Source organism: Mobula birostris, chromosome 7, assembly GCF_030028105.1.
Source record: "Mobula birostris isolate sMobBir1 chromosome 7, sMobBir1.hap1, whole genome shotgun sequence".
NCBI lineage: Eukaryota > Metazoa > Chordata > Chondrichthyes > Myliobatiformes > Myliobatidae > Mobula > Mobula birostris.
Window position 1 is genome coordinate 164,279,182 of NC_092376.1, and position 13,955 is coordinate 164,293,136.

Sequence of the window (13,955 nt, forward strand, 5' to 3'; positions counted from 1 at the left end):
TGCCACAAGCGGCTGTGGAGGCCAAGTCATTAGGTGCATTTAGGCAGAGATAGATGGCTTCTTGATTAGCCAGGGCATCAAAGGGTACGGGGAAAAGGCAGGGGAGTTGGGATGACTAGAAGAATTGGATCAGCCATGATTGAATGGCACAGCAGACTCAATGGACCAAATGGCCTACTTCTGCTCCTATATCTTATGGTCTTATAGGTGCAGACTGTGGTTTGATTGGGCTACTTTGAAAGCTGGCAGTATCTTTTTCTGGTTTCCTGGAGCCTGCCCACCTATTCAGTAGTGCACCACTAGTGGTTCGTTTACTGTCATACCCAACACTAGCTGCAAGCATGCTGTGACGATCCCCAGGCAGCGCCTGTATCACTCTGTTCCGTAGACATTTCTCAATTTCTAAATTATTATTATTATTTCTTCTTTCCTTTTGTGTTCACACAGTTTGTAGCTTCTTGCACACTGGCCGTGTGTCTGTCCAGTTGGGTGTGGACTCTCATTGATTCTATTGTGTTTTCTCTATTTACTGTAAATGACTACAAGAAAATGAATCTCAGCATTATCTATAGTGACATATATGTACTTTGATAATAAATTTACTCCAAATACTTTGCATCTAATCATGTTTCAGGAAGAATTTTTTTTTATTCTGCACAATGCAACCCTGTTTCATTACCGTCTCCTTCCATTTCTCCTTTTAACACATTACAAAAAAAAAAATCCACATCATAAATATCTGAAAAAGTACCACATTCTCGTACAACAGCCATACCCTTAAAGGGTTCATATTGTGCAGTGCTTCCATTGTGCACCTGACCCTGCATGCTTCTACACTCAAGGTGAACCAAGTAACACATAAAGATTGTCTTACATTTTAAACATACGGACAATACACGGTTACATAACAAATGGGAATGGCATAAGGAACATTACATCTAGTACACAGTGACACCAAAAGTACAGCGAGATTGATGCATTGTGCTAACATATCTTTAATGATTCAACTCAGATTTGTAATCCTTAAGATGATTTGCTGTCTTATGATGTTTTAATTGTTCTATATTCAGGAGTGCCATCTCAGTAAATTTTTAAAACATTTTTCTTCATGGGTATTTTGTGCAGTTTCTTCCACTCCAATTTTAGAGTATTGTAGTTATATTTCATCAGTATTTATTCATCTCTATTAGTGTACTGAAACAGCTGCTGGTTTTCATTGGAGGACATTAGCAATACTCCAGGCCTAACTGTTATCACTGATTTAACAACCACCGCTGCACAGATACGTGCACCTCTGTGGTCAATGTGGCGCAGATCAGGAGCTGATGAAAATTAAACAAATTCATGCATTGCTATAGTGCTTTATCACCTCCAGTAAATTTGGAAGGTGGAATACTAGAGGAACAAACATATCAATTTGTCCTAAACAGTAATGAGATGAATATCCAATGACTATTGCTTTGCTCGTTTTAAATGAAGGCTTTCCTAGTCCCTTTCACATTGTGCTATGGAATATATATTGATCAACATTGACATGCTCAGGCAGACAAAATTGTTTCAATGCAGCATTTACTCGGCATTTCACTGGAGTTCATGGTAAATAAAGAGGTCAAGCTTCGGAGTGGTATTCAAACCCAGAACCTACCGGCAGCATGAGTTTAACAGGTGAGCATTAGACTCCACATTGATAGTCAGTACACCAACACTGAATTGCTATTTGTGCTATGCATCCCACAGTTACCTCCCTAGGTGTTTTTAAATGAGTTTCTAACTGATATGGATTACTCAGGATTAAATGTAGCTATTCCACATGGCTTGTGCTTGTTTATACCAGTCATTAGAAACTTAAATGGTTTTCAAAAGGATTGTGTAGAACTGACTATAGAGATTCCAGCTAGACTGACAAAAGTGTCCAATTGTTAAGGAATAAGAATCACCAAAATATTGAAAAGCCAGATCTTGAAATATTTGCTGATTTAAAAAAAAGTAATTAACACAAAGGCTGCAAATATACCCCAGTAATTTGATCAGACATAATGTGTGTTGAACCTCATTATTACAAGCTATGGATATATGGATGGTATACAGAGTTTAGAGGTTCAGTAATTTTTTTTTCACTAACCAGGAGATCAGAATTTCTGCTTAGTGTAACATGCACCTTAATTACAATAGTCTTCCAATGAACATCCTTCCAAGCAGAGATGTAATTGTAAATATATATTTCCTGAAAATTGAAGTTAACTTTTATGTTCTGACCGATTAAATCCAAGGCTCATGTCAGTTCAGTTAAAGTCTAATGATTTATCCCCTCACACTTGCAACAATTACATCTCTGCTCTGGAAAGAAATGGCCAAAGATAATTAAATGTTTGATAAATACAGTAGTTGTGCAAAATGTCTTTGGCATATAAGACAAAGAGTGAAAGAGAGCAAGGCTTTTGCACAGTACTGTATAATTAATGAACATATGTATTTTCCAGTCAAATTTCACTGAATTGATTATTAAGTCAAACTAATTTTTGGATGTTGGAAGTGTTAGAAACTTATAATTATTTCTCTATTGATCATTCATTCAAAGGTTTGTTGCCAATTGTGTGCTGAGTTTCTGATTTGAGTTGATTTACCATTGACTTTACTACCTCGGTGTTGGAGAAGAAACAACCAGCCTTTGTATCTGCTGAGATCAAAACCCAATAGTTGATGATTGAGCACTGCAAATTAAATTGGATCAAAAAGGACTTGAGCTTTTGCAGTATTTATAAGCAGCATTGGCATTAGAATGACAGAGCAATTGCTGTGGAGACAGAGGAGAAATGGACCAACCACTTCCATATTTATCTCAGTTGGTCAAGCTTGTGAATTGGGCCTATTATACAGTGCCTGAGACCAAAGATAGTAGCTAAAGGCAGACCATTCAATAAGTTTTGGTCAGCTCACTGCTACGAGACGGTCTGTGCATGATTCAGTACCTTGCCAATATCAATTTGCAAGCTTTGCATTGTGACTCGTGCATGCACACCGGAAGACAGAAAAAAAGTACAAATTTCCTTCACAGAAAGGAATTAGTGAACAATAATCATGTAGCTTCATGGTCACTGTTACTCAGATGAGCCTTTTCATGTTTTAAGAAAAATCCACATTATTTAAATTGACTGAATTGCACCATTGTAATAAATTTGAGAAATTCTGCAGATCTCATTGTAAGAACCTGTATGGGTGGTATGTAAGACAAGTTTTTCACTGTACCTCAGTACATGTGACAATAATAAACCAAATTACCAATTTAAATTCTTTGACTACCATGGTAAGGTTTGAACTCGTGCTTCTAACCCATATCTCATTGATTACTAGTCTGGTAATTTAACCTTCATTCCCTCTGTTTTGCAGACATAAAATGGGAAAACCAGGAGCTAACATGGGAGAGCCATAGCATTTCAGCCATGTCTTCAGATCTCCACCAAAGGTTTTAGGTCACCATTGATAAACTGAATTTAAAAAGTGCTGAATAGCAGCTAGGTCTGGCATCCTCTCAAGATTCCTTTCTCACCAGCACATCTAATCAAAAATCAGAAATCCGAAATCCTCCTTGCAGACTTTCAAGAGTTCACTTATATCCTGAAGGTATTGCTGTGCCACATCACCCACTACCTTACCCAACACAGCCTTGCCCCTGGCCCCTGTTTTCAATGCTGTTCCATATTCCTTCCTTGGTCTTGCTTTGAGATCACCATTGAAGCAAGTAAGCTGTTGCAACAGGGTGCCGGTTACAGCTGAAAAGCTCAGCCAAGTAATCTCAACAAAGACTGTATGCCCACTCCTGGGCAGCCCTTAGGCTTCCATGCGGCTACTGCCGCTGTGCTCTCAGGCTCTCCATTAGAAGAAACAGCAATGAACAAGATTTACTTGCTGTTTCTAAAGCATTCTTCTTTGTTTTGTACACAGAAGTCACACATTCCTAATAATATCTGTCAAAGAGTCCAGTTTTTATGTTCTGCAGTGCCCTCCTTTTATTCAATTAAGGCCTTCTCTTAACTTCAAATTGGTTCAATGTTTCTTTTGTTCAAGCACACTGTGCCTACTTGAGGTCTTTTTAAAGAGAAAGAAAAGATTACCATTATATTGTACTTGGAAGCCTCTTTGAGAGGGCAGTAAATATTCATGGGAAAATACAGCCACTTCCTTTAGAGGAGCAGATTGAGTGCTAATAAGAAAGTAGTTATTCATACAGCGGAAAAGTCCCAGACTTCAATCTCAACTTTGATCAGAACGTTTACCCAGCCCATTTTACAAATAATACTGACAAACTGTACAGATGGGCAAAAATATACAGATGATCTAATAATTAAAATTACTTCTCCCTATGTTCCAACCCAACCTTTAATGAAACATTTTGTGATACCAGTTAGAAAGCACAGAATGAAGGAAGATGAGTTGGTTAAACCCATTTCTTCCAGGTACTGAGGGTAATTTTTCCTTCAATTGTTGGGAAAAGAACAGTTAATAGTATCCTAGGATCCCCTGTTGTCTCTCTCACAATTTTCATCAAAGTTTAATAAGAAAATGTTTTATTCTATTATGTTCATTCTGCATCTATCTGACCCATGTAATCTTGTGCAGGTTACTAAAAATTTCCCCTTGCTCCAAAGTAAATGAAAATTCTGACAGTTTACATTTACCTAGCATTTCCAATGTACTAAAATGCACCAAGATACTTCAAAGGATATAAGTAACTAAATTTGACAAGCTTAAATGGGTGCTTCAACAAGGAATGGGTGAAGAAATAGGAATTTAAGAGGACAGATATACATATCACTAGAAGTAGCATGTAGGTTAATAAACCCTTTAGAAGAAAAGCAAAACAGAGCATTGAAGTTAATGTCCAAAGGGATGGAACTGAAAGCTATAGAAATTAGGATAAACTAGTTTTGAATGTTACTTGAAGCACGAAATGGTTCTAATCACCGAATTTCAGAAAGTATTCAGATTTTGCAGAAGGTGTAAAAAGATTTAATAACCAGCAAGAAATAATGTGGTTCTACAGAAAAAAGGGGTAGCCTGATCAAGGTTTTGAAGATTTGAGAGTTTGGTTAGGTAAGTGTAGAACCCATTTCTACTTGTGAAAGAGAACAGAACTAATGATTATAAATTGAGTCACTAATATAATCACTGAGGAATGCCAGGCAAACTGGGAAATAGCTGAAATACCAAATTCACCACTAGCAGGAATAGCAGAGACGAAATAAACACATAATAAGTTTGACAAATGCGTGTGAGAGAGATTTAGTGGGGTAGGAAGTGGTCTGTGTGGAACTGATATGAACCCGTTGGCCCAAACAACTTTTTCTGTACTGAAAATACTTGCAATTCTTTCTAAGGAAAACTCCTTTTCTCCTCTTTCATACCTAACCAATCACTTTACTGGTTGCAGCTTGCACCACAGAAATGAAGACCTTTCAAACATCTTCAATCTCTAATTACCTCACAACCTCAATCTTATTGTCATCAGATCTTTATCCAATTAATTTGAAATGGAAATCTACAATGTCTGAACTGTTTTGCTGTTTGTTCTGACTTTAATTTGTCAATGAAAGGAAGTCTTATTTGCTGATCATTAAATGTTAAACACTATCTGCCTTGATTCCTTGCATTCAAATCCTCATTTTGAGTGCTCCTCATCTGCAAGGTAGAAATCAAACCTGTGATAGAATGTACTTCCTTTTCCTCTCACAAATTTAGGAGTATTCAGAAGCACCTATCTCAAGAACTTGCATTCTGACAGGACTTTTCTGATGATTGGCTGTCCTTCACCTTCTTCGAGAAGTTATGAAAATGGATAAATTCTTTCCCGGGTTAAATATATCCAGACAGGTTATCTTTTAAAATTTAGTACAATTAAACCTTATGACTTTTGCTAAATAATGTCTCATCTTTAGTTCATTTTGGTTTGGACTAGAAAGTCATTTTTTTATAGAATGGAGTAAGACTAGTGCAAAAGAAAAATGGCCAAATGACTACACATAATCATTAAAAAGGATATCTATTATAGCTAGAATATATCTTTTCCACAAACGATGTTAGAGATACCATTCCCTTCAATAACCACTGCTATTACACACATCCTCCCATAAGTGCTCAATATAAACACATCATCTTAATTTATCAAGGAACAAACGACTGTCATAACAGGTATTACCTATCTAACACTTACTGAATGACTTCCAAATTCAGCCTTACGAAGAGGGTTATTATACTGTTAAGGCCAGTTTTTGATCTGCTATATACAGATTGACCATCTGATTGGATTAGTATGCACTCTCCAAAGATACTTAGTTGAACACAGCTGCACTCAACAGTGCATGAACCTTGGGGGGGGGGGGGGCAAAAAAGGGAGTTCTGATGTTGTGACTGAAAGAGGGCTGTTATCTTTTTGGGAGGTAACGTGGGTGAAATTGGCTCCAGATACTACTGCTATGCAAGGTGTCATGTGCACAGTTGGAGAATAATTAATTATGATCCTTCCCAGTGCCTGTAGATTGCTACATGTGTTTAAGTGCATTGTGTGTGAAGACTCATATTGGCAGCATAGCCGTACACAGTGTTTGGGCCAAACTGCCTTATTGGGATGATTCCACCTCCTTTCAATTCCGACCAATTTTCCAATTTCAACCTCACTTTAAACTTTCTACAAAGCTTCCTGGGAAAAGGCCTGTCTTCCCACTCTCCGTGCATGTCCCTTGGAACCAGCCGTCCTGACGCTTTCTGTGCACTAGGACAATGTCACCCTGCTCCAAACTGAGCTCCACCTCCTCTTGCGCTGGATAAGAAAGGACGGCTCGGCATCTGTGGGAAGAAGAAGCAAAGGGGTGGTGAGAAGAAGGCAGCAGATATGTAGCTGACTCTAAACTTTGTTCTGTCACAAAGGAACCCCTTTCCCTTCTCAAGCAGCTGACTAGTCTGACCACCACACAGTTTACTGAGCTTTGGATGTGGTGTTGGGCACGTGGCCAAGTGGTTAAGGCATTCGTCTAGTGATCTGAAGGTTACTAGTTCGAGCCTCAGCTGTGGCAGTGTGCTTGTGTCCTTGAGCAAGGCACTTAATCACACATTGCTCTAGTGTCTGTGCGAGGAGTGGCGCCCCACACAGACTTCCAATCTGCACCTTGTAAGGCATGAAAATGCCCGACGCAGGCCTCTCATGGTCTGAGTCGACGTTCCCACCTCCAAAAAGTCTGCCTGTGTCTTCCTTTTTACATTCCCCTCCTTTCTTCATGTGGACCTCTTGAAATTAATTATAAGGGAAAACAAATTAAGCACTATGCAGTTTTTGTTTAAGGTGGAAACTCATTTAGGTAGCTGCTTACAGAGAGAATCAGTAGTTAGGCTTCAATATTCATTGAGTGACATTCATGAAGAAACAAAGTTTGACATATCTAGGTGACATCTCTAAACTCAGTGATGAAATAAAGCAAGTGGAAAAGCAAGCTATGAGAGAGGGGATCATAAAAATTCTGCAAACATAATCAATAGATTAAATAAATGGGCCAGAAAATGAAAGTTACACTATAATGCAGGATAATGTGAAATTATTCACTTTGTTTAAAGAATAGAAAAGGGCATAGAAGTAAAGTGGGTGAAGGGCAACCAATGACTGTACTGTATGTAGATTTCCAGAAGGCATTTGATAAAGTGCCAAACCAAAAGTTATTGTAAAAAATGAAAGCTCATGATATAGGAAGTCCAGACCCTTCACCAGTCTTAATGAAGGGTCTCGGCCCAAAACATCAACTGTGCATTCCTCTCCATAGATGTTGTTTGACCTGATGAGTTCCTCCATTATTTTGTGTGTGTTGCTCTGGATTTCCAGCATCTACTGAATCTCTTGTATTTATGATTATACAGGGTAACACATTAGCATGGGTAGAAGATAGAATCAGGGAGGAAGCATAAATGGATCATCCTCTATTTGGCAAGATATAACCAATGATGCACTGCTGATCAACGATCGATATTAAGTTGTTTTGGGCACCATATTTAAGAAAGGATGTACTGCCATTAGAGAGGTCCAGAAGAAGCTTACAAGAATAAACCCAGAAATGAAAGAATTAGTGTATGAGGAGTGTGCGATGTCTCTGAGCTTATAATCACTGGAGTTTAGATGAATGAGGGAGGAACTTATTGAAACATACTGAATAGTGAAAGGCTCAGATGAAGTGGATGGGGAGAGGATGTTTTCTATGGTGGAAGGGTCTACAACCAGAGGGCACAGCCTCAGAATAGAAAACTGTCCCTTTAGAACAGAGATGAGGAGGAATTTCTTTAGCCAGAGGGTGGTGAATCTGTGGGATTCATTGCCACAGATGGCTGTGGAGGTCAAGTCATTTGGTATATTAAAGTGAAGGTTGATAGGTTCTTGATTGGTAAAGGCATCAAAGGTTATGGGGAGAAGGTACAAGTACGGGCTTGAGAGGAAAAATAAATCAGCCATGATTGAATGGTGGAGCAGATTTGATAGGTTGCATGGTTAAATGCTGCTCCTATGTTTTATGGTCTTATATTAATGACCTGGATGAGGGTATCAGAGATGTGGTTGCTACATTTGTTCATGCCGTAAAGAAAGGTTGTACTGTATGTCATGGAGAAGACACAAGGAGGCTATATCTGGATATAGATAGGGTAAGGTAGCAGCCAAAAAATTAGACTATAATATGAAAGTTGATAGGAAAAATAACAAAGAAGCCCATTTCTAAATAGTGAAAGACTGCAAACTGCTTGTCCTAGTGCACATTTTGCAGCAGGTTTTAACGTAGTACTTCTACCAATCTGCTAAGAGGATTTTATTGCTTATTGCTAATGGAATTGAATATAAAAGTAGGGATGTTATCCTTAATTAAAGAAATATATTAATGTGAGAGAAGCATTTTGGAAAACATGCCCTAAATTTCAGAAAGGCAGTTTGTATGAGGATAATTTGGTGAGGAGAGACTTGTATCTGCTGTTTAAAAGAATAAGGTTTGAATTATTGAAACATAAGATCCCAAGGGATCTTGAGAGAGTGAGTCCAAGATTTTAGAAATGGGGTGAATGCTTAACAATAAGACAGAGAGGAGGTGAATTTTTCATTCCCAAAGGGTTGTGAGTTTGTGCAATACCCTTCCTCAAAGTGTGGCAGAAGCATAGTGGATATTTTTAAGGCAGAGGTAGACAGATTCCCACAATGCAAGGGGGTAAAAGATTTCCATTTAATACGTAATTAATGTTACATTTAGACCAGCCATATTCTCATGAAATGGAGGAACAGGGTTAAGAGCACCTGGAGCCTAGTTCTGCTCTTAATTGTTATCTTTGGAGGCTTTTATTTTAAAAGAGAGTCACCTTTGAAGATTCAGAGATATATTGGAAATTATTCATGAAACACATACAGGTACAGCAAGAAATTAAAAGAAGCATTATGTTAGCTTCTAAAGTAAATTCAGCAAGTTATGAATTTTTGGAATCCTCACCTCAAAAGAAAACTAGATTTTCTGTGTTTGAATATATTGAATAGGTTTTTTGGATGCTAAAGGAATAAAAGAGTTTCATATTACGATAGGAAAAGTTGAAATCAAAGATTACTTGTGATTTATTTCATGCTTGAACAGGCTCAATTGGCCATAAAGGCTTAGAATTGTTCATATTTTTTATATAATGTTCTTACTAAACGTAATACAAGACTTGCATTTACATAGATTTGTTCATGAACTCAGAATGTGCCAAGGCACTTTATGACTGATATACCATGTTCTGAAGTGAAGACATTATGTTCAGAGAGCCAGCTTTTGCACACAGGAAGGATAAATGTGATAATGATGAGCTTATCAGAAGTGCAGTAAACAGTGTGTAGAATAGTAACAGGTTTCAGGAAATTTAGATAAGACTGTTTAAATAGGCAGACAGAAGGTTGACGAAATTAAACACAGAAGTGTGAAATGATTCATCTTGGTTGGAAAACAAGGAGAGTATGAACTAAATCAAATATTTTTAAAGATATTGTAGATGCAGATTAACACACACAAAATGCTGGAGGAACTCAGCAGGTCAGGCAGCATCTATGGAAAGGAATAATAGTCGACATTTTGGGCCGAGGAAGTCTTGATGAAGGATCTCAGCCTGAAACGTCGATTGTTCATTCCTTTCCATAGATGCTGCCTGACCTGTTGAGTTCCTCCAGAACTTTGTGTGTGTGTGTGTATGTGTGTTTTACTCTGGATTTCCAGCATCTGCAGAATTTCTTGTGTTGTACATGCAGATGTTGAGGATGGCTTGACAGGTAAGAAGACTGCTAAAGAGAAATTACAGGGAAATTTAATAATGGTGTTTAAAGCCTTGAAGGCTTTTAAGGAGGAACTGGCATGGTAACAAGGGCATTATAGATTTAAGGTAATTGACATGAGAGCCAGAATTATTTTATTATCATTGACTCTTATGATGTGAAATGTGTTGTTTTGCAGTAGCACCACAATGCACAGGCATAATAAATAAATAGCGCAAAGTAATAAGCAATAACGAGGTAGAGTTCATGATGGCAGAGGGGAAGGAGCTATTCCAAAAACAAAATTCTTCTGAGTAAGTTCAAGACCTCAGGAGCCATTCCAACTTAAGGTGCAGTACAACGGTTTAAGTGAAAATTGATTAATCCTGACTTCCTCTTCACAGGAAACAGATGTCATCTCCTTCAACACACATAAACTTGCATAATTTACTCATCCGGTGGCCTTTGTAATCACGACTGTAATAGGTTCCTGCAGTTTCAACTTAGTGTGCAACTCTACCTGTCTATTAAATGATTCAGTACAGACTACAGGGCGGAGCTTACTTGAATCTCATAGCAAAATATTATGTTTCCAATCATAAGGCTACATGGTTAATGTGATAAATGACAAAAGTTGGTAAAGGACGAGAGGAGAGGGAAATGACCTTTTTATGTCCCAGTGGATGACTTAATTTTAGTCCATTTTCACATTCTAGGCATGGCATTTATTTTTCCAGTGGGACAGGGATGTGTACTTATGTAGTTATTCATGTCAAGATAACATTGTGGAGTTAATCGTGAGCCAGCTGCATGTTGTAATGGGGAATAAAATCTTTTTTCTATAAAGATGAGCTAAACAGCTTCCTTCACTTCCACTCTGCCAATATTCTGACATCATAAAATACAACAGTTAATCTCAAAACTAATTTTGCCACAGAAAGACCTCACCTTCTGATAGTGAGTGGGAACATATCTGTCAGAGGGGATTGGTGGAATTTAATAGTTCTACTTCCCTTGGCATTAATAAAATTACTCCCCTTCTTTTCATTACCATCTCTCAGAAATCTTGTTACCTATTGAAGCACATTGAATGAGTTTGTGATGATATTGGACATTCTTCCACAGCAGAGCTGTGCAGGGGAGATGGAGGGGTGCAACGATAACAAGAATCCCAGGAGCCGGTTTTTTTGTGTACCGTCTGAACCTTCTCCTCAGTTCCTGTTGGGCATGAACCAGCTCTGCTGTGAGAAATGACGGGGGCCAGGGTTTCTTGAAAAACTGGTTCCTCCATGACCTGTTCCGGCTTTACCGACTTGGTGGCAGCCTGGAATTTAGGCCTTGTGGATGAAGCTGCACACTGAGGCACAGAAGTTCCGAGGCCAGTCTGAGCCTGAGAGAAAAAGAAACAATCAATGACATTCATTGCAAAACTCCATCGTGATACAAAGAAAGAATCTATCTGTCATACAGTTGAAGCTAATTATCTCATTTAAAATGATGTATTTCTTATGCAGTGACAAGGTCCATGTAATTCATATATCTGGGTTATCTCAGTCACTTCTGGAAAGTCATAAAGCAGCAATTCACTTCAACTACTAACTTAGTCAATGGCAATCAGTGCTTATAATGTGGCCTTCTCTACCTTGCAGACACAGTGGTGACCCTGACCTTCCAGCCGTCTGCCACTTTAATCCTCCATTCTCTTCTCGACCTCCTACTCTTTTCCAGTGGAACCCATTGTATGCTTAAGGAAGAGCATACTACTTTGAGATTCAATATTGACTAACCTCAATAAAACTTCACTGTTTGTGCCAGGGTTTTCTAGCTAATCTTTGATTTAAGATCACTTCACTTTAATGTTAACTCATTGTTTTCCTTTCTCTATAGGTGTAGCTTGACATTCAGATATTTTTTTCAGCATCTTCTGCTGTTCAAAGCAAATTTATTATCAAAGTACTGTATAACTATCACAATGACTTTGATATTCATCTTCATGCAGGCACCCACAAAACAAAAATAAACATAGAATACACACACACACACACACACACACACACACACACACACAAGACTAAAGAAAATCCAATGTGCAAAAGAGGACAAATCCAGCAAATTATTAAAAAAAATAAACAAATAATACAGAGAATATGAACTGCAGAGTATTCAAACTTTTTATGATATCCCAGTAGTTTTGTTTCATGCTCATTTCTAATTATGACTAATTGTCTTTAATTCCAGGTTACTAACTCAATATAATAACCTGGAATGCATTGATGACTGGCTTTGTGGCTGTGGACTCACTTTTGTGAACTTCATTTCTGAATGTCATTTGCTTACTTTTATTGTCTGCACTTTTTTTTCTGTGCACTGGGTGTTTGATGGTCTTTTGATGGGTTTTATTGACTGTCTTTGTTTTGTGGCTGCTTGTAAGAAGAATCTCAAGGTTGTATCCAGTATATATACTTTGATAATAAATGTACTTTGAAATTTAACTTCCATAACTGCACGAGATTTAAACTTAACTCTCTGGCTTTCTACCCCAGTAATTTGATTGCAGTGTTATCTCAGGACACAATATTCTAAGTATGGCAAAATGTTTTCCATGCACTCAATATAATTCCTCTGCTTTTGTGCTTCATTTCTTTTGTTATGAATCCTGGAGTCCACCATACTTTCCTCAGCTTTAGCCACTTGTTGCATGAAGTTATGTATTTAAGCAACCAGCTCCTTGACTTCCGGTACATCCCTTAATTCTGTACCATTTACTCCATCTCTCTCCTCATTAACACACACAAAATGCTGAAGGAACCCAGCACCAGTGCTGGAGAGACCCTTCATCAGAACCAGCTCTGCGGTGAGAAATGATGAGGACAAGAGAAAGGTGAGTCGAAACCTTTCATCAACCTTAATGAAGGGTCTCGGCCTGAAACATCGGAAGTTTGTTTTTTTCAACAGACACTGCCAGACTTGCTGAGTTCCACCACCATTTTGTGCGTGTTACTCTGGCTTTCTAACATCTGCAGAATCTCTTCAGTTTATGATTTGCTCTCTCACCTCATTCTTTCTGCCATAGGATGTCACATTAAGTCTTTCTGTATTTTGATAAGAGCTTTTCCTCTTTAGTGTTTGATGCAGCTTAATTGCCCTCAACAGACTCATAGCAGTTAACTAATGCATCAACAATCATAGGATTGCGAACTACTATGTAATTTAAAAACGTAAACACGAGGAATCGTGCAGATGCTGGAAATTCGAGCAACACACATCAAAGTTGCTGGTGAACGCAGCAGGCCAGGCAGCATCTATAGAAAGAGGTACAGTCGACGTTTCGGGCCGAGACCCTTCATCAGGACTAACTGAAGGAAGAGTGAGTAAGGGATTTGAAAGTTGGAGGGGGAGGGGGAGATCCAAAATGATAGGAAAAGACAGGAGGGGGAGGGATGGAACCAAGAGCTGGACAGGTGATTGGCAAAAGGGGATACGAGAGGATCATGGGACAGGAGGTCCGGGAAGAAAGACAAGGTGGGGGGGGACCCAGAGGATGGGCAAGAGGTATATTCAGAGGGACAGAGGGAGAAAAAGGAGAGAGAAAGAAAGAGTGTATATAAATAAATAACGGATGGGGTACGAGGGGAAGGTGGGGCATTAGCGGAAGTTAGAGAAGTCA

General features: G+C 38.5%; 1 protein-coding gene across 2 annotated transcripts in view; it reads right to left on the bottom strand.

Annotated features, from left to right (window-relative positions):
* Positions 1–670: 670 nt before the first annotated feature.
* Positions 671–13,955, bottom strand: part of LOC140200548 (E3 ubiquitin-protein ligase SH3RF1-like) — a 99,216-nt gene continuing 85,931 nt past the window's right edge. The window contains exons 10-11 of one of the 2 annotated variants that reach the window (XM_072264035.1): positions 11,362–11,678; positions 671–6,840 (exon numbers count right to left, since the gene is read on the bottom strand). In XM_072264035.1, the coding sequence (XP_072120136.1) occupies positions 6,669–6,840; positions 11,362–11,678 (489 nt within the window). In that variant the 3' untranslated portion in view covers positions 671–6,668. The remainder of the gene's footprint in view (positions 6,841–11,361; positions 11,679–13,955) is intronic. The other variant, XM_072264037.1, reaches the window with a different exon arrangement.